The sequence below is a fragment of the Musca autumnalis genome, unplaced genomic scaffold, assembly GCF_047663935.1.
Source record: "Musca autumnalis isolate F117 unplaced genomic scaffold, ASM4766393v1 scaffold_1, whole genome shotgun sequence".
Lineage (NCBI taxonomy): Eukaryota > Metazoa > Arthropoda > Insecta > Diptera > Muscidae > Musca > Musca autumnalis.
The window spans coordinates 33,952,782-33,975,038 of record NW_027411644.1 but is presented as its reverse complement, the minus strand read 5'-3'; the positions used below and the strand labels follow the sequence as shown (position 1 = coordinate 33,975,038).

Below are 22,257 nucleotides of genomic sequence, written 5' to 3'. Positions count from 1 at the left end.
TTCGGCCCATAGAAGAAAAAAGGAATAATAATAGTTGAGCAGCTCAGTACCAAAACGGCCTAACCCACATGCCCAAAAAAATTAAAACTAACTATAAAGATCTAACCGGTACATTTTAAAATAAATACTAAAAAACTCCATATTGCATTGTATAACACTAGGTTATACTATCTGCTAAAATAATACAATATGAAGTTTTTTAGTATTTATTTCAGAAGGTTCAGGTTAAATCTTTATAGTCAGTTTGATTTTTTTTTGGGCATGTGGGTTAGGCCGTTTTGGCGCTGAGCGCCTCAATTGTTCCCACAAACATCCCTGTAGGGACAAGAGATACTTGTCTCATATGAAATAGTGCATCCGGATACATATTACTCTTGATTGATATGGGACCTACTTTTTATAGCCAAGTCTGAACGGAGTATCTTAAGACATTACATATAAAGTCGTCATGTAGACTGAAATATTCAGGTAATGTTACCAATATTACGCTGAGGGGTATTTTTGCCATCCAGGCCAGGATTTCATTTTGCATGGCAGTTGTGCTCCAAGGTGGCACCCAGAAATATGTATTCTGTATTATTCTTAATTTAAACCCTGTGAAACTCACCCTGGAAACTTATGCCGCAACTCTCTTCTAGACTTTGTGTTAATTAGTTTCAAAAGTACCAACCATCAATCACAGTGACCTCTTGATCTCATTCGACCAGTTCATTGACAACAATTATAAATTGCAATTAATAATTCACAACAACAAAACATCTTTGATGTTTCTTTTCACAGCTGCAAAGGAAGATATTTGCCAATTTATTCTATTATTGCCAAACAACTGAAGCAGCGACAAATTGACAAATTCTAATCAAAAAGCAATTAATCAACAGCAGCATCACTCTTCAATATCGGATTTGGGAAATGTTATCTGGGACATGATGTTTGCACAATAGCCAATTACCGTCATGCCATCGACGTTGGGAAAGCATTGACCCAAAAATTCTAAAAGCATTGGTTGAGCGGTGACCACAGTGGCATAGTCATCGTAGGAGATGACACCGTCTTTGTCAACATCGAATTTTTTAAACAACAATTCAACCATGTCCTAAAGAGGGGTTGAAAAACGTTTTTAAGTTATGAGAATTAGAAGTTTAAGGAAATACCGATCTCAGCTCATTAACTTCATCCTCATCTTCGCCATTGAAGAATTTCTCCACAGCCAGGGTGACAATTTCACGATTCAATGAGCCTGTGTTTCCCACATTGTAGATCTTAAAAAACATGAGGAGTTGTCATTTATAATTTTGTTTTCTTAAATTCGTTGATTAATGGAGCGGGAGGAAGACCCTATCTGACTGACAAACTGAGAATTTTGCTAAGCAAAATTTCCTAAGGCAATTTGGAATTTGCTTTCCCTCTCTCACCTGAAAAGTAAACTTCATCCTTTCCTCCAATTTGTTGGACATAAACACCGAAAACAATTTCACCCATGCCACCGGATCAACTTCCTTTTTCAAATCCGATGTTATTAGCAACAAAATCCTTTCGATTATTTGCAAATCATAAACTTTGAATAGAACCGAAAATAAATGATTGAATTGTTTAACGGTCATCGCTTTGGCCTTCGGACCATTGGCCAAGACGAATTTGTGATAGACCATCAGAATGCTCTGAACTTCCATTTCGGTGAATTGTGTCTGCTTTGACATTTGCTTGATTAGATCACGATAGATGTTGTTGAAGCGGGTATTTTGCACATCATCCAATGTGGCATCAAGTTTAGGCATGGTTAGAATGGAGCAGACACACAAACAACAACAACAGCAACAATTACCAAATATGGAAAAAATTGAAGATTCTTGCAAAAAAGCTGAAGGCTGTTGGACAGACTGTTTGGCAGGTGACAAAAATTAAAAAGTAAAATTTTAATTTTTGGAATTCTATAAAATTTAAAGGGGGTTACTGGGTTTTATTTTTTTTTTAAGATTTGATTTCGAGAAATACGCTGATCAGCCCAATAAATTCATTATTCGTACTTTTGGGAGAAAAAAGGTGGAGACACACAAGCAGCTGGAATTTTTGCCTAAGTAATTTCGGATCAAAGAATAGAGGACTGCCTCAGCCACATTTGAATTAGATGGTGTCCGCCAGTTCGTCAGATTAGATGAAACCATGAAAATCTGGATTGTGTGGAAGGTTTTTTTTATCGCTTTATGTGTAAGATTTTATAGAATCTTTAATAAAAACTCATCAAAATATGATACAGAGATACGAGGTTTATTATTAAATATTTGAATGTTTTAAAATAGATTTATAGTTACTTAACTCATTAGTGGATCTTTATTTGCAGTGCGATCCACTTTATTCGTCAACTATATGGGGGGTCTCAACACTTACCTGAAAGAAACAAAAATAAATAAATGTGGAGTTAGTAAATGTAGAACGGAATTATTTTTTTTTCTCAAAAAAATATACATACATCTTCCTAATGTACATCGAAAAAAGAAATAAATATTTTAAATGCCGTATGGAATTTGACACTAACGTTACAGCCCAGTTCAGTCAGCTGGATATTGCTGTTACCATATATTGTTCTACCATGAATACACCAGAAGGTTGTCTCTTTCTTATAGAAGACCTCAAGGTGTCATCGGTTGCCTATAGAAGACCTCAAGAGGTTTTCTTTTGCCTACAGAAGACTCCAAGGGGTATTCTTTTGCTTATAGAAGACCTCAATAGCTCTTCTATTGCCTACAGAAGACTCCGATATGTATTATGTTGCCTATAAAAGAACTGAAGATGTCTTTTGTTGCCTGTAGAAGACCCCAAGAGGTTTTCTGTTGTCTGTAGATTTCCAAAAAAGGTCTTCTGTTGCCTATAGAATACCTGAAGAGGTCTTTTGTTGCCTATTGAATACCAAAAGAGGTCTTCGGTTTCTATAGCATATCTCAAGATGTCTTATGGTATCTATAGAATAATTCAAGAGTTCTTATGTTGTCTAAAGAAGATCTCAGGAAGTCTTCTGTTGCCTATAGAAGATCTCAAGGGGTCTTCTGTTGCCTATATAATACCTCGAAAGGTGTTCTGTTGCCCATTGATAACGTCAGGAGGTCATGTGTTGCCTATAGAAAGCCATTTATATTTGTAGTGGTTCCGATACCTGCTCTAAAGACTTATATTACTAAGAATCTCCTGGATATCTTCCAAGGATTGAGCATCTATTGAAGTTTTTCTATAAAAATAAGGTATTCTATAGATGTATCTGTTGGAGATCTTCAACATAAAGATTTCCTTGAGTTCATCAATAGATAGGGGAGCTCCTGCAGATCTTCTAAAGATCTTGTAAGAAATAAAGATTGTCCTGGCGGACCTCTCTTGGAAGAGAATATACTGTAGCACAGTGGTTCAGAAATCAATTTTCCTGGCCAAAACCACAATTTTTTATTGTCACCGATTGTTAATTTCTATATGGGATTCGATTGTAAATATATGTAAAAACTAAGGAAAAAATCAAAATATTGGGCGTTATGGGCGTGAAACTATAACATATATTGTGTTCATTGTTTTTGTGTTAAGTAGGTAGGATTATTGCCTGTAAGAGTTGTTTTAATAAATTATCGTAGCGTTTACACGAAGCGAACTATTTTATTTTTCCTCAGGTACTAAATTATAGTAAAATTACAAGTTTAGAGGACTAGAACTTTTGTGGTACAACTCGGAGTGTCCTCTTGCAGCCCATATATACTTTTGTACCCGTCCAGTTCAATTTTTTTTTTAATATTTTGAAATTACATGGGTAAAAATTTGGATTTTTTAACAATATTTTTCAAGGCTCTAATGAGGCGTGGATTTTTTAACAATATTTTTCAAGGCTCTAATTGAGGCGTGGATTTCTTAACAATATTTTTCATGGCTCTAATTGAGGCGTGGATTTTTTAACAATATTTTTCAAGGCTCTAATTGAGGCGTGGATTTTTTAACAATATTTTTCAAGCCTCTAATTGAGGCGCGGATTTTTTAACAATATTTTTCAAGCCTCTAATTGAGGCGTGGATTTTTTAACAATATTTTTCAAGCCTCTAATTGAGGCGCGGATTTTTTAACAATATTTTTCAAGCCTCTAATTGAGGCGTGGATTTTTTAACAATATTTTTCAAGGCTTTAATTCATTAAGAATATTTTTCAAGGATCTAATTTTTTAAGAATATTTTTTTAGGGCTCTTATAGAGGCGTGGATTTTTGAAGGATATTTTTTCAAGGCTCTGATAAAGGCGTGGATTTCTTACGAATAATTTTCAAGGCACTGATAGAAGCGTGGTTTTTTTTAAGAATATTTTTTGAAGACTCTGATAGAAGCGTGGATTTTTTAAGAATATTTTTGCAAGACTCTGGTAGAGGCGTGGATTTTTTACGAATATTTTTTCAAGACTCTGGTAGAGGCGTGGATTTTTTACGAATATTTTTTCAAAGCTCTGTAAAGGCGTTGATTTTTTACGAATAATTTTTCAAGGTTCTGATAAAGGCGTTGATTTTTTACGAATATTTTTTTAAGGCTCTGATGAAGGCGTTGATTTTTACGAATATTTTTTCAAGGCTCGGATAGAGGCGGGGATTTTTTAAGAATATTTTGTCAAGACTCTGATAGAAGCGTGGATTTTTTAAGAATAGTTTTTCAAGGCTCTGATAAAGGCGTGGATTTTTAAGAATATTATTTCAAGGCTCTGATAAAGGCGTGGAATTTTTAAGAATAGTTTTTCAAGGCTCTGATAAAGGCGTGGATTTTTAAGAATATTATTTCAAGGCTCTGATAAAGGCGTGGAATTTTTAAGAATATTTTTTCAGGGCGTGATAGAGGCGTGGATTTTTTAAGAATACTTTTAAGGCTCTGATAGAGGCGTGGATTTTTTAAGAATACTTTTAAGGCTCTGATAGAGGCGTGGATTTTTTAATAATATCTTTTCAAAGCTCTGCTATAGGCTTTGATTTTTTAAGAATAATTTTTAAGGCTCTGATAGAGCGTGGATTAAAAAAAAAGCTAAAATTTTTTATTTTTTTTATTTTTTTTAATTTTTTGTTTTTTATGGCTTGTTTATTCGGGTTTCACCTTTCTTAAATTTTAGAACTTATGAAAAACTCAAAAACACTCATATTTTGTTGCAAAATATGAAAAAAGTCTATCCGTTTAAAAGTTACAGAGTTTTGAACCACTGTGCGTAGGTCTTACCCAGCAAAATAATGGGTTTTGTAAGGGATTTTTGGCAGCCGTAACTACTTACAAATCCCCTACTAACCCATTATTTTAAGAAGGGCATGTCGCACTGAATTACCTTTTATTCTATCACCACTAGGATAACTAGTTATTCTATGGCCATTGGAAGTTGAAAAATAAGCTATATGATAAAAAAAAAATATTTTTTTATTTTTAGAACAGTTTAGGTGAAATTTGTTTTCAATTTTAACACACTTCATATTTTTATTTTATTGGATTTGAACACACGAACTTCTGCTTTGTAGCCGAACACACTACATACTAGGTAACGCACACGTTGTTTCAATGTTAACATGTGCGCCACCAAGTGTTCATTGGTTTTTTTTTAATGAAAAGTACCCGGCCGGCGGTGAGCGTTGAACACACAACACTCTGATTTGTAGTCGGACACACTAGCTCTGTGCCACCGTAATCATAAGGAATAATTTAAGTAGTTATTTTTGTTTACATTACTTTGACTAACGGATCCGAATTTTTGGTACATTTATTGAGGACCTCATGGGGGTTTTCTAGACAGGGTGATTTTCTATAAATATATAAAGGGGCCCCTGAAGGTCATCTATAGTTTGGGGATCTTTTGAAGTTCTTCTATATATAGATCTCCTGGACCTCTTTTATTAAAAGATGAGCGTCTGCAGCTCTATTATTCACGGAGGCTTTCCTCCTTTCCTCCTATGGATAGAAGACCTCTTAATAGTCTTCTCTAAATTTTATCGTATTAACGATTACTTCAGTGAGTCACAAATTTATATACAAAACAAGAGCTCACCTATTAAAATCGGACCTCCTGGAGATTATTTATTTAAAACCTCTTTGAGATCCTCTATCTATAGAATATTTCTTGGGTCTCTGTTGTCCTTTATCTATAGAATATTTCTTTGAGTTCCTCTATATATAGAAGACCTCTGTGAGGCCCTCTGTCTATACAAAACCTATAGAAGACATCTTTGAGGTCCTCTGTCTATAGGTGACCTTTTTAATGGGAGAAATCCTGTTTTTTGAAGAGGAGAGTTGTAGTATTTCATTAAGTTTTTCTATAGAGGGCTTTATAAAAATTTAAGGTATTATAATAAACGAGGTCATCGAAAAAAGGAGTATTACCTGGAGTTTTTTTTTATTATAGGGGATTTATTTTAAATCCACTATGCACTGATCTCCTAATTCTTCTTTAGATGAAGAACTTAAAAACGGATGATTTCATAGATTTACTCTACCGATAGGAGATTTCCTGAAGGTCTGTTACCAAAAGAGGTGCGGAGAATTAATCATTGAGAAACTCCAATGAACAAAAGGATTTCCTGGTGTTTTACTACAAATAGAGGATCTTTTAGAACTCTTCTATGAATAATGGATTTCGTCTACAGATAGAGGACGTTCTGGAGAACTTCTATGGCTGGATGACCTGTTAGAAAAAATATTAATAAACGTGAAAATCGCTTACAAGGAGTGTATCATCTGAGGTTGATGACTTCCTCTAGTAATATGAGGACCTCCTATTTTAGATAGAAGGCCTCCTCCTCTCTTGAGTTTCTCTAAAAATTGAGAAATTCAGCCAATATTTTACACTTTGAGGATGTCCTAAATCTTTTCACTAAATAGTGAAGCTCTGAGAGTTATTCTACAGAGAGAGAGAGAGAGGACTTAGGAGAGAATGTTTCTAATTTATGTAGGACATCCTAGCGGTCTTCTGTAGGTTGAGTTTCTCCAAGAAGTTTCAATGAATTCCAGTCTTTTATAAATATATGACTTTCTTGAGCTCTTCCATAAATAGAAAAATGTGTAGATAAATGACCTCCATATGTCTTTTATAGGCCGAGTGCGTATTATATACATATATAGAGGAGAATCTTCTAGTGTTCTATAAATAGTCTTCGCAAAATTGCATCAATAGATAGACGACCAACAAAAAGGAAAAACTTTCTTTCAGTGCCAAGCGGATATTAGAAGGGAATTCTCGAACGTGTGATATTTCCAACATCATGTCTGAGAAGGCTATGCAAGTATTGCTCGCTTATGTGCACCAGATGTTACAGATCCCCAAAAGAAGTGACCGAAGTGGATCTGTCAGAATACTCCAAAATTTCCAAGATGATGGTGACAACACATAATACGTAGAGTGGACTCGGAGAGAGTGTACAGAAAGCTTTGAATTTTCTAAATGTAGAATATCAGTTCCACAACATCATATACTTCTAAGGTTTTCAATTACTTATTCTGTTTAAATTACTCGGTTACCAGCTCACTAAGCATTATTACAACTAACGATTATTACACCTACTACACCTTCAAAGACAACAAAAAAGCGACAAATTCCCACCACCAACTAGCAACCGCAATGTGGTAATCATCTGATAACGGTACACAATAAGTGTGTCCGTCTGTCTGTCACATTGTAAGGTTTAATTTTTCTTGTTGTTGTTTGTGAACATTTTTTTCTCCAGCGCTTGCCTAACTCTAATCACAAAGAAAGTCACTTTAATGTGAAGAAAATTAATTATTTTGAGATGCTAGTTTAGGCCAAAAATGCATTCATCAGCCATCCCCACAGCTGTGGCACAACAACAACAACAGCTGACAGTGTAGACAGACACTGAGGCAGATAGACGGCAACAATGTAATGCCTATTAACATCGTGACATAGTTTTGTGGCAAACAAAAAAAGAAGACGAAGAAGAAAAAAAAGCGAAACAATTACGTCAAATATGTTGAATTTACCACGCGGCATTGTGGTGATATGCTGGTGTGACAGATGCTCTGAGGTTATTTTGATTAATCACGGGATCGGTGATTATTTAACCACAAAATTGTATTAAAAGCAATGGGGAAAAGGAGATGTTAATGGATACTAAATAGGCTTCTAATAACAACCGAATTGAAAAATATTGTCAAATCCGAGCCTTCTGAAGCGAAATTTCTAAAAAAGTGCAATTTTTTTTTGGTATTTGCCAGTCGATAAAAGTCTTCTAGGTGGTAGTTAATCTATAGGAGGCCTATAGGAGGTTATCTGTCTAGAGAAAACATCTAAGAGGTCATCTGTAAAATCAATGAAAGATCATCTTTCTATAAAAAAACTCTAGGGGAATATCTGTCTATAGAATACCTCTAGCAAGGTCATATATTTAAAGAAGAACCATATGACAGCAGAAGACCTCGATACCGCACCTTTATCTATAGAAGACTTCTTTGAGGTACTCATTTTATAGAAGACCTATTTGGGGTCCTCTATTTACAGAATATGTCTAAGATTTCATTTCCTTTCTTTCTATAAAATACATTTTTCGCTATCAATAAAAGACCTCGTACAGGTACTCTATCAATAGAATACTTCTTTGAGGTCCCCTATCTATAGGAGACTTATTTGATGTACTCTCCGAGAGATCTTTCGTGGATAAAGGACATGAAATAGGCAGAGAACTTCAAAAAGGTCTGAAGTCCTCTAAAAGATCTCTTTGGGTTCTCTAAAAGACCTCTTTCAGATTCTCTATCTATAGAAAACCTCGTTTATCTACAGGAGACCTTTTATAGGTCCTTTTTGTATAGAAGATATATTTGAGGTCCCCTATTTATAGGGGACCTTTTTAAGGTCTTTCATTTACAGTAGACCTCTTGGTGTTCCTCTGTTTTTAGAAGACGACTTGGAGATCTTCATTCTATGGAAGACCTCTAAGTAATCCTCTATCTATAGATGATCTCTTTGAGATGCTCTATTTGTAGGGGACTTTGAGGTCCAGTGGTCATCTGTCTATATAAGATCTCTTTAAAGTCCTCTGTCTATTAAAAACTTATTTGAGGTCCTCTATCTATAGAAGACCTCTTTGAGGTCTTCTGCCTATAGAGGACCTATAAGGGGTCTTCGGACTTTAGAAGACCTCTTTGGGAAACTCTATCTCTAGAAGACTTCTTTGAGATCCCCTATCTATGGAAGACCTCTTTGAGGTCCTCTATATATAGAGGATCTGTTTGAGGCCGTCTGTCTATAGAAGACCTCTTCGAGGTTCTCTGTCTATAGAGGTCCTCTGCCTGTTGAAGCCCTCTTCGAGGTTCTCTGTCTATACAGGACCTGTTTCAGGTCCTCTGTGTATAGACGACCTACTTGCGATCCTCTGTTTATAGAAGACCTCGTTGAGGTCCTCTGTCTATGGAAGATCTCTTTGAGGTCCTCTGTCTATAGAAAACCTCATCGAGGTTCTCTGTCTATAGAAAACCTCTTTGAGGTCTTCTGCCTATAGAAGATCTCTTTGAGGTCCTCTGTCTATAGAAGACCTCTTTGAGGTTCCTGTTAATAGTAGACCTCTAATACGTCCCCTGTCCATAAAAGACCTCTTCAAGGTCCTTTGTCTATAGAAGACCTCTTAGAGGTTATCTGTCTATAGAAGACCTGTTTGAGGTCTTCTGCCTATAGAAGACCTCTTTGAAATTCCTGTTAATAGTAGGCCTCTTGGACGTCCCCTGTCTATAAAAGACCTCTTTAAGGTCCTTTGTCTATACTCTTTGAGCTCTTCTATCTATAGAAGACCTCTTTGAGGTCCTCTGTCTATAGAAGACCTCTTTGAGGTTCCTGTTAATAGTAGACCTCTTGGACGTTCCATGTCTATGAAAGACCTCTTCAAGGCCCTTTGTCTATAGAAGACCTCTTCAAGGCCCTTTGTCTATAGAAGACCTTTTAGAGGTCATATACCTATAGAAGACCTGTTTGAGGTATTCTGCCTATAGAAGACCTCTTTGAGGTTCCTGTTAATGGTAGACCTCTTGGACGTTCCATGTCTATGAAAGACCTCTTAAAGGTCCTTTGTCTATAGAAGACCTCTTAGAGGTTATCTGTCTATAGAATACCTGTTTTGGGTCTTCTGCCTATAGAAGACCACTTTGAGGTCCTCTGTCTATAGAAGACCTCTTTGAGGTTCCTGTTAATAGTAGACCTTTTGGACGTCCCCTGTCTATAAAATACCTCCTCAAGGTCCTTTGTCTATATAAGACTTCTTAGAGGTTACCTCTCTGTAGAAGCTCTGTTTGAGATCTTCTGCCTATAGAAGACCTCTTTGAGCTCTTCTGCCTATAGAAGACCTCTTTGAGGTCCTCTGTCTATAGAAGACCTCTTTGAGGTTCCTGTTAATAGTATACCTCTTGGACGTCCTCTGTCTATGAAATACCTTATTAAGGTCCTTTGTCTATAGAAGACCTGTTTTGGGTCTTCTGCCTATAGAAGACCACTTTGAGGTCCTCTGTCTATAGAAGACCTCTTTGAGGTTCCTGTTAATAGTACACCTTTTGGACGTCCCCTGTCTATGAAATACCTCTTCAAGGTCCTTTGTCTATAGAAGACCTCTTAGAGGTTGTCTGCCTATAGAAGATTTGTTTAAGGTCTTCTGCCTATAGAAGACCACTTTGAGGTCCTCTGTCTAAGAAGACCTCTTTGAGGTTCCTCTTAATTGTATACCTCTTGGACATCCCCTGTCTATAAAATACCTCTTCACTGTCCTTTGTATATAGAAGACCTCATAGAGGTTATCTGTCTATAGAAGAACTTTGAGGTCCCACTTTGAGGTCCTCTGCCTATAGAAGACCTCTTTGAGGTTCCTGTTAATAGTAGACCTCTTGGACGTCCCCTGTCTATAAAAGACCTCTTCAAGGTCCTTTGTCTACAGAATACCCCTTAGAGGTTATTTTTCTATAGAAGACCTGTTTGAGGTCTACCTATAGAAGACCCCTTTGAGCTCTTCTGTCTATAGAAGACCTTTTTGAGATCTTTTTTCGATAGACGACCTCTTTATTTCTCTGCCTATAGAAGACTTTTTCTAGGTCCTCTAACTATAAACACCTTTCTGAGGTCCTCTATCTATAGAAAGACTCTTTTAAGTTCTCTCTCTATAGAATACCTATTGGAGGACATATTTTTAGAGAATACCTCTGTTAGATCGTCTAACTAGAGAAGACCTTTTTGACCTATTTGAGGTCTTCTTTCTATAGAAGACCTCTTTGGGATCCGCTATCTAAAGAAGACCTCTGTTCCCTCTATAAAAAAAAACTTCTGTGCGATCCTCTGTCTATAAAAGACCTCTTGGAAGTCCTACTTCTATAGAAGATCTCTTTCAGGTTCTCTGCTATTGGAGTCTTCTTTGAGTTTTCCTATCTATAAGAGACCCTTTTTGAGGTCCTTTGTCTATAGAAGAGCTCTTTAAGGTCCCCGATCTATAAAAGACCCTTATGAGATCCTTTAGCAATAGAAGAAATCTGAGACGTCCTTTGTCTATAGAAGACCTCTTGAAGTACCTCTAACTATAGAAGTTCTTAAAGAGAATATATACCACTTAGATGTATCTGTGGAAGATGTCTAAGAGGTACTTTATCTACTGAAGATTTATGAAAGGTCCTTTTTCTATGGAAGACCTTTTGGAGGTCTGACAATACTGTAGGGTATCAAAAACCGTTGTTCATCCAGTAATCACCTACCCATCACTGTTTGGCTAATCGACTTTTTGACATTTTTCTTTTCACGTTACCTTGTAAGTGAACAAAAACCACACACACAGACTGACATACTCGTAGTCATCTTTGCAGGTGAGCACCAACTAAGAACTGTTTTTTCTTCTTCAGCAAGACTTGAAAACAAAAGACTTAAGCAACGAACTTGATATCTTAACATTTTAATTCTAAAAGTTGATGGACCAAAGAAGTCGCCGTTTTTTTTTTTGGTTTTGATTTTCAATATCATGGCAGAACAAGGTATTTAATGACTTCGCTTCTTCTTCGTCATATTGTTGGTAATGACAGATGTGGACAAAATAAATAGAAATAAACGTGGATCAATGTTACAACTTTTAATTGCTAAATCTGCACAATTTCAGCGGTTCAGTTGAAGGAAAAAAGTTTTATGAAACTGAGAACCCAACGTTTACCGAAATAATAATAAATTCAAATATTTTTTTCTTTCGGCAAATTTGATTTTTGGTTTTTGTCGGCAGTATATTTAAGATCTATTGGGAGAGCTTTTAAAGAAAAATCTTTTAGAGACCTTCTGCATAAACAATAACCCTTCAGAAAGTTTTCTACCATAAGAAGCCTCCTTTTTGGCGAAAACATCCAAAGAAGGCATCTGTTGGAGAACTTATAATTAGAAAAGACACCTTTAGGCAGTCTTCTATGTATCAAATGTTTTCTTTAAGAGGTCTTCTAAATAAAGAAGACCATTTTGGTTGTTTTCTATATAAACAAGACCACTTTAATTGTAAAAGTTTTATAACAAGTGAGAAGTACTGGAGTATGTTTGTAATTTTGTTACTTTAGAATATGTTTCGATTTTTTTGCGCAATTTGAACATTTTTTATAAGACATTTAACCATTTTTTGGCAACACCAGACCCAACAATCGCTTTGCATTTCAACAGCAAAGCCAAAAGAATAAGAAACTGAAACCATCAACCTCATGTAAACTTGCAGACACATTTATTCAAAAAAGTTGAAAAAAAAACGTCACGATTACTAATGTCTCTTGGTTTTTAATAATAACAACAATAATAATAATATTAATAACAACAACAAATGGCAATAAAAATAACAACAATTGCTATTATTAACAATAATATTAATGTACAAAAAACAAACAGCAACAATAACAGCAATAATTAATGATGATGTTGATGATGGTTTTAGCACCCAAAGAAAAAGACGACAACGAAGAAGAAGAATCAGCAGCAGCTGTTGATATTCTCATTTTGTCTATGGAAGAGATGTTAATAAAAATGATGTGGAAGATGATGATGCTGCTGCTGCCGCTGGATGATGACGTTTCTGTTCTGTTGTTCATAATGACGTCTAAGGTTACTTTGGATGATGAATGTCATAACATTGACAACATTTAAAAGGTGAATTATTTGTTTTTTTTTATTTTGTTGTTATTTTTACAGTTTTTGATTGTGAAGTCTAGACATCATTTTTTTTTGTTTGTTTGGCTAATTTAAATGCCGGCTAATATGAGTTAATAACTTTTTTTTGGGGTGTAGAAAAAATTATTATAACTGTTGATATGTGGCAAAGGAAAATAACAACGTTAATTATGATTAAGTAATTTGCGGGTGTGTCATATGAGGTTGTCATTTATATTGCGGGTTGTTAAAATTTTAAATTTTTAATTATTGTTCAATGTGTTCTGCAGTAGTCATCTGGGTCATGAAATAATATATGAAATATATTCTATCATTGGCTACGAGAATACAGTCCGCGGACAAATACAGGATGAGAAAAACGCAAGGGACCAAACTTCAGGGAAATATGATGATTTGGACTCTAAATACCATAACAGGTAACGCCAACAGCACTAAGAACTCTAAAGGTAAGATCACATTAGGCAAATATTTGCTCCAGCGACTGGCAGTGTGCGCTTACTGAGCAAGTGAGGATATATTTCAATGCATTACACTATGCGACACGAAAATGATTAACCATATTTTGACAACGCAGCGTGATAGAAGACCAAAAATAAGAAGACACATGTGCCGTCGTTTTTTTCCAATCACTTCAACTTTCGGGGTTATGGGCCCCCAAAGACCTGAGACCTTGATGTCAAAAGGAATCATTTTGTCAGGCACATATCTTCTAAACCGCTAAGAATTTGGATTTGCTCGTGGAAGTAAAGTTGTAGCTCTCGTCCTAAAAAATAATAATCACGAACACATAAAATCCATTCAACCTCATCTTTAAGGTCAAAATCGTCAAGGTCAAATTTCCATTATAATTTTTTTCGGAATTTAATCTGTAGATATCAAACCGATCAAAATTGAATCAAACAACCACCTAAAAAAATGTTCCTTAGATTTCAATAAACAATTTTCTAGAACATACGAACTCCGTAGAAACGGTTCTTAATGGTCAAAATAGCAAAACAAATGCGATTTTTATCCTTTCTTCTCGGTTTCCTCTCCATCGATACAAAACCGCTCAAAATTCAAGAAAACAATCAACCACAATAATGTGGCAAAGACATCAGCAAACAACCTTCTGGAACATACGAAATGTCAATGAACGGTTCTTAAATGTGAAAATAACCAAACATTTTTGAAAATATTCGATTTTTATACTTTTTTCTCCTATTCTGGTCCACAGATGCCGAACCGCCCAAAAATTAAGGATACAATCAACTACAAAAATGTACCTAAGATATCAATAAACAACTTTCTAGAACATAAAAAGATTCTAGGGACGGTTTTTCATTGGGATGACACTGGATAGACTTTTAAAAGCAATGGATACCATACTTAAGGTATGGGAGCAATGAATCGTCAATAGATATATGGTTAGGATGGTCGTAGAGAAAATCTGATTCGGCAGAAACTCGTTTTATCACAAAATAAAACGAATTAGGCCCAGAATTTTTTTTTTGCATATTTTGCATATCTTGCATATTTTTAAATATTTTTACATATTTCCATAAAATGAGCATATGCAAAACTATATGCAAGGGTTTGTGGCCTAAATATCCTACCAAAATGGCTGAAATTTGATATTAAGTCTTCGTTTGGGGTATGAAACTTTACACCTGAAATTTGTCGGTATTGGTATATGTCTTCATATAGCTCCCATAAAACGGTACCTCCCGATTTTTGCGATATTTTGAAGGTTGTGCCCCCAATATCCCACAGAAATGATCGACATTTTGTATTAAGTCTTCATTGGGGGTATAAAACATTCCACCAGAAATTTGTCGGTATTGGTCCATGCCTTCATATAAACCCCATAGAACGGTACCTCTCGATGTTCGGTATTTTGAAGGTTGTGGCCTCGATATCCCCCCAAAATGGCTGAAATTTCGTATTACGTTTTTGTTGGGGGTATAAAACTTTCGACCTGAAATTTGTCGGTATAGGTCCAGGCCTTCATATAGCTTCCATAGAACGGTACCTCCCGATGTTCGTTATTTTGAAGGTTACGGCCTCAATATCCCTCCGAAATGGCTGAAATTTGGTGTTAAGTCTTCCTTTGAGAGTATACAACTTTTCACCCGAAATTCTTCATATAGACCTATAGAACAATACCTCAGGATTTCTGGTATGTTGAAGGTTGTAGCCTCTATATCCCTCCGAAATGGCTGAAATGTGGTATAAAGTCTTCCTTGGGGGTATAAAACTTCCCACCTGAAATTTGTCGGTATAGGTCCACGTCTTCATATAGCCCCCATAGAACGGTACCTCCGGATTTCTGGTATTTTGAAGTTTGTAGCCTCAATATTCCTCCGAAATGGCTGAAATTTGGTATTAAGTCTTCCTTGGGGGTAAACAATTTCCCACCTGAAATTTGTCGGTATAGGTCCACGTGTTCCTATAGCCCCCATAGAACGGTACCTCCCGATTTCCGATATTTTGAAGGTTGTGGCCTCAATATCCGGGCGAAATGACTGAAATTTGGTATTTAGTCTTCTTTGGGGGTATTAAACTTTCGGCCTGAAATTTGTCGGTATAGGTCCACGTGTTCATATAGCCCCATAGAACGGTACCTCCGATTTTCGGTATTTTGAAGGTTGTGACTCAATATCCCTCCGAAATGGCTGAAATTTGGTATTAAGTCTTCCTTGGGGGTAAACAATTTCCCACCTTAAATTTGTCGGTATAGGTCCAAGCCTTCATATAGCTCCCATAGAACGATACCTCCCGATTTTCGATATTTTGAAGTTTGTGGCCTCAATATTCCACCGAAATTAATGAAATTTGGTACTTAGTCTTCTTTGGGGGTATAAAACTTTCGATCTGAAATATGTCGGTATAGGTCCACGTCTTCATATAGCCTCCATAGCACGGTACCTCCCGATTTTCGGTATTTTGAAGATTGTGACCTAAATATCCCACCGAAATGGCTGTATGTGGTATTAAGTCTTCCTTGGGGGTATAAAACTTCCCACCTGAAATTTGTCGGTATAGGTCCACGTCTTCATATAGCCCCCATAGAACGGTACCTCCGGATTTCTGGTAGTTTGCAGTTTGTAGCCTCAATATCCCTCCGAAATGGCTGAAATGTGGTATTAAGTCTTCCTTGGGGGTATAAAACTTCCCACCTGAAATTTGTCGGTATAGGTCCACGTCTTCAGATAGCCCCCATAGAACGGTACCTCCGGATTTTTGGTATTTTTTGGGGGTAAAAAACTTCCCACCAAAAGTTTGTCGGTTTAGGTTCAGGCCTCCATATAGCCCCCATAGAACGATATCTCCCGACTTTCGGTATTTTGAAGGTTGTGGCTGTGGTTACACATTTTTCTATTTTATTGACTTGTCTAAAGAGAATTTTAAACAGCAAAATTTTACACACAAATATTTTTGCACCTATTAGAAAATATGTAAAATGCATAAAGTTTGCATATGCACATATTATTTTTTGCATATGCAAAATTTATGCATTTTGCATATGTCATATGTTTCGATTACAATTTAATCAGAAGCCAAAAATATGCCATGTCCCAAAATTTGACATGAATCGGACCAAATATAGGGGTTGCATAAAATTCCGCTGTCTTATCATCAATGATACTTATTCACCGAGCTTTCCAAATTATGTTCTGATAAAAAAACTGCTGGTCTTCTGTAAGGACGTGTGTTGGTCTTATATTTGAAGATATGTTAATATAAGACCATCCATTATTTTAGAAGGATACCTTCAATCGTCTAAAAGGAGTACCTAAAACTCGGTAAGGCCACTTAGATGATACTTTAGCCGAATGATAAGACACGAATATCGTAGAAGGGCCAGACCGATTAGGGAGATCTTTTTAAAGCAGAAATCCTGTGCTAAGTCTTTCTTGCAGAAGTCTTTTGAAGGGTATTCTATTGACAGAAAACCTTTAGGGGAAAAAATCTCAACAGAAGACCCAAGACTTTAAAAACAGACGGAAGACCTTTTAAAGGTACACTGTCGACAGAAGACCTTTAATATGTGTTACATATAAGAGTATTCTTTGGACCGGAGACTTCAAATTACCTTTGATAGATCTATGGACATAAGTGCTTCGACAGGTCTTCTATAGACAGAATAACTTTAACGAAGGTATTTCATAGATCACCTATAGACCGGCATTTCAGAGGTCTTCTATAGTCCTAAGACCTTTTTGAAGTCTTTCTTAGACAGAAGCCCTGTGTTATATAGACAAAAGTTTCTTTTTAAAGTATTCTTAAGGACAGAAGTCGTTTGGGAAGCCTTTTATAAACAAAATACTTTTGATAGGATTTCTCCATACAGAAAACATTTAAGAGTTTTTCTATAGAGAGACATTTCAGCGGTCTTCTATATGAATAAGACCTTTGGAAGGTCTTCCATAGACAGAAGACGTTCGCTATATTTTCTAGTGACCGAAGTCCTTTGACAGGTCTTCTATAGAGGGAAAACATTCACCGATATTCTATAACAAGAAGGCCTTTCTAAGGTCTTCTTCGGACAGAAGACTTTTTACTTTCTTCAATAGCAGAAGTCCTTCGGTATTTTGTAATAGGCGTCTTAAGGTAGAACACCTTTCAGTTGTCTTTTATAGAGAGGTACTTAAGTCGATTTAAGCTTGTAGTTGGATATTGGAGTTTGACAGATTGAACGATTTATTCCCTGATCGAGTTAATTTCTAGTTATGTTGCTATGCCCGAGAACCCAACAAAGTTCCAATTGTTCTTTTAGAACGATTTTTCAATCCTGGATCACTCACGAATTTATTGGCCCCGACTTAACGACTTTAAAAGTCAACATTTTTAGTTATGAGTCTGTAAAGCTATTTCGAAGTCCTCTAACCTAGTAAACTGGATTCCTGACAGCTAGAGTCTTCACTTTAAAGACGCTCTAAAACTATTCGTAAATGTTTTTAAGGGGTGTATTTTTCGAGAAGAAATCCACAACGTGGCCATCCTCTATCTTTCATACGCCTGTCTATATTGCCATATCGTCTAGGGAGATTTTACTTCAAGGCCAGGTAGCATAGACAGCATACCAGTGTCATGTAGTGAGAAGCCCTAAAAAACTACAGGATATATTAAGTATATCTGTCACAGGGTCCACCCGCCCGCCTTTTGCATTTCTTGTCTGCTTTCAATTTCAGCTGTACCTCTGTGGTGCAATGGTATGTACTCCTGCTTTTCACACTGAATGCCAGGCAACATAAAATGGCAAAATACCTTTCAGTGTATAGTTTACGATATTTCCGGAGTATTTTAGCCATGTTTATCTTCTCTACAATTGGTGTCTTAAGACACACCATTCGGACTCGGCGATAAAAAGTAGGTCCCATATCAACGAGCTAATAAGAATCGTGGTGCACTCATTATATAAGAGAAGGCTCCCTAGTACCCTTTGGGGTGTATTAAATTCCAGAAAGAAGTATTAAATGGATGAAAAGGGATGTGACATATACAATTATAGAAGGTCATGCGACAGCTCTTGCCGAAGTGGTAATTTTTTATACCTTCAGTCTTTGGGCTAATGAGGCTATATACACTTTTGTACAATAAAAAATGTGCCTCATCGAAATTATGGTTTTAGACCCCAAGTATGTTTGGCCGAAATCCGTTTCAGACATACTCAGGTATAAATATGAACTATTAGCAGACCCCGGTCCGCGTTGCTGGCCCGTCGTAATGAGATTTAATGACAACTTTTATGGACTTTTTGCTTGACAATTCAAAATTTGGTATTTTCTACCTCACTTCTTCGGTCTTTTGTCAAACCGATGAGGATTTTAAATGTATCTACATATTTTCGCTGTAACCTTTCTATTCTCATACGAACTTTGTCGAATTTTTTCGCCCATTGATGCTGTTTAGGATTTATTATCGTCAATGTCTCCTGTCTTTATCCTAAAGCGATCTAATTATAAAAGCTAAAAAAATAGTTAAGTCGAATTCTCCCGCTCATTGAGACCACTGAACCTCACCATTTAAGGAAATTTGTAAATATATTGTTTTTCTTGGTCGGAGGCGCAACCACCGTAGTCTCGAAAATTAATTTGCAAGCCGATGTACTCATAAGTTTAGCAAATATAGAAGCGATTATAAAACAATAAGCCCCGGAAATTCCTCTATAAATAAAGGGTGTTTTGGATAACGGGACATTCCTGAACATTTTCTGAAAATTGCAAGAAGTTAGGTTCAGTTCATATTCATAACAACGACAAACCTTGAGCTATTGCTGCAAATTTCATAGAAATTGGTGCAGTAGTATTGGGGATATAACATTAAAAAAAACAGGAGTGGTCGGGTTTTTATGCCCCAAAGAAGTACTTGGATTGTAGATAAAGTCGTAAATTTGTAAACCGATACATTCGTAATATTTGCAAATATTGCATTTTTTAAAAATATCACATTGGAGAGGTACCGCAACCCCCTGGAATTCAGTAAAATATGTAGCCTGTTTCAACTTTAGAGGGGTTTATTTTTCTTTTCTTTCGTTTTTTCATAGTAGGCTGTTTTTTCTAGGGGAGGGTTACTAACCCGACGCCCAAACCCAAGTTTTTAACGTTCTTATGGGTAAACGAGCGGGACATGTTTGCTCACTACCTTTAACGGGTGTTAAAGGCAGTTCGCCAGGTGACAACACGGGGAGGTCAGTGTCCACTTGAGATGAAAGAGGGGCCAAGATAAATCCTGGGCTTTGCCATGTTAAAACCGGTCAGGACCGTTGAACATTTTTCAAAACTGTGGGTATCCAATAGCAGCGAAGACGACGAAGATACCACAGTCCCAATCCCAAAAGATGGTATTGAATGTATACCGCCCAGCCAAGATGAGGTAAAGACAGCAAAAAATCGGCTGAAGAATAATAAGGCAGCAGGAACCGATGGCTTACAAGCCGAGCTGTTCAAAACCGGAGGCGACACGCTGATAAGGTGTATTCATCAGCTAGTTAGCACCATCTGGCAGGAAGAACGAGTACCCGACCATAGGAACCTGAGTATCCTGTGCCCCGTCCACAAGAAGGGAGATAAGACTGTATGCTCTAACTATAGGGGCATAAGTCTACTCCCTATTGCCTACAAGATCGTGTCAGGGATATTGTGCGAACGACTAAAGCCTATGGTCAACGAGATAATTGGACCATACCAATGCGGCTTTAGACCTGGCAAGTCCACCATTGACCAGATATTTACCCTGCGGCAAATCCTGGAGAAGACCCAAGAGATGCAGATCGACACCTACCACCTTTTTGTCGTTTATAAAGCAACCTTCGACAGCCCGCTGCGTTCAAAGGTATTCCAAGCCATGTCTCAATTTGGTATCCCCGCAAAGCTCATCCGGCTTTGTAAAATGACTTTAACTGACACGAGGTCCTCAGTTAAAATAGGAAAGAACCTCTCCGAAGAGTTTGGTACCAAAAGAGGTTTCAGACAAGGAGACAGCCTTTCGTGTCATCTCTTCAACATCCTGCTGGAAAAGGGTATACGAGAGGCAAACGTCAAAAGAAGTGGCACAATCTACACCAATAGTCACATGTTACTTGCTTATGCTGGTGATATGGACATCATGGGCCGATCAGTAAAAGAAGTAACTGATACCTTTATGAAGGTCGAAGGAGAATCTGCTAAAGTGGGTCTGGCGGTAAACGGTGAGAAGACCAAGTTGATGGTGTCGACGCGCAATGCGTCCATTGAGCTCGGACCAACTGTGGAAGTTGGTTTCTATAATATTGAGGTATTAAAAGACTTCGTCTACCTCGGCACCTCCGTAAACACAACAAACGACATCATTTGTGAAACAAAAAGAAGAATTATAATGACCAACAGATGCTACTTTGGTTTAAGTAAGCAGTTTAAAAAGAAAGCCACATCTCGTCAAACAAAAATAACGCGCTACAAAACACTGATACTACCCGTGCTGATGTATGGTTCCGAAGCCTGGGTACTTATGCAAGCAGATAAGGCAGTGCTTGGTGTGTTTGAGAGAAAAATTCTTCGAAAGATCTACGGACCAATCTGCGTTGACGGTGAATATCGACGTCACATGAACCACGAGCTGTACCTGCTATACAACGACATCAATATTGTTAAACGTATGGAGATGCAGCGATTGCGTTGGCTAGGCCATATAATAAGAATGAGCGATGATGAACCCTCTAAAAAGGCGTTTTAATACGGACCGCTTGGCGGCGCACGCAGAGTTGGCAGGCCAAGGAATAGATGGCGCAAACAAGTGGATGATGAGATGAAAAGGCGCGGTATTCCAGAGTGCGAAGCAACAAATAGAGAGAATTGGAGATCTTTTCTTAGTTCGGTCTATGGAACAAATGTTCTGTAATGGGCCAACTAATGCAGTAAGTAAGTAAAGCCTCAATATCCCGCCGAAATGGCTGAAATTTGGTTCCCACCTAAAATTTGTCGGTTTAACTTCAGGCCTTCATATAGCCCACATAGAACGTTACCTCCCAATTTTCCTATACGGGACAAGGGAGACTTCTCTCATATCAATGAGTGCACCCCAATTCGTATTAGCTCAATGATATGGGACCCACAGTTTATCGCCGAGTCCGAGCGGCGTGTCCTAAGACACCACTTGTACAGAAGTTTTACATGGCTGAAATACTCAGGAAATGTAGCCAACATTACTGAGGGGTATTTTGCCACCGTTGAAATTTTTTGATGTTGTCTAGCCGGGGAATCGAACCCACGACCTTCAGTGTGCAAGACGGGTGTGCATACCATTGCACCACGGTGGCACCCGAAAGCGATATGATTACACTGTGCAACAAAATGGAGGTGAAAGTCTGGGTCAGGGAAAATTCCTCTTGGAGAAGAAAGGCCTTGGTGAGTATATTAAGAACCCCGAAGGAAAGATCCGCCGTGACTCGAACTTCCGCGTTATGGCGTGATGAAGTTTTTGCTAGAGACCCTGTAAACCATCAGGAATTAGCGTTATATCTTTGTTCACTGTTGGTTTAGCTTATTTTTGAGATGACATGTCTTCAGTCAAATCGAATGAGGATTATTTTCGTAGAGCACTTCGACCTTCTGACGCGCTTCCTTCAATGTCCTTTTCGTCCTTGATTTTAAGAGCC

General features: G+C 37.2%; 2 protein-coding genes across 4 annotated transcripts in view; both read right to left on the bottom strand.

Annotated features, from left to right (window-relative positions):
* Positions 1-22,257, bottom strand: part of thw (chitin-binding domain protein thawb) — a 152,347-nt gene that overhangs the window by 66,162 nt on the left and 63,928 nt on the right. The gene's annotated exons all lie outside the window — the stretch shown is intronic.
* LOC141390459 (calaxin-like) lies at positions 761-1,883 on the bottom strand. The gene is made up of 3 exons (XM_073963411.1): positions 1,413-1,883; positions 1,152-1,259; positions 761-1,093 (listed from the first exon to the last, which is right to left on the bottom strand). Exons 1-3 carry the CDS (start codon positions 1,773-1,775, stop codon positions 884-886), a joined length of 681 nt encoding a protein of 226 aa, XP_073819512.1. The 5' UTR covers positions 1,776-1,883; the 3' UTR covers positions 761-883.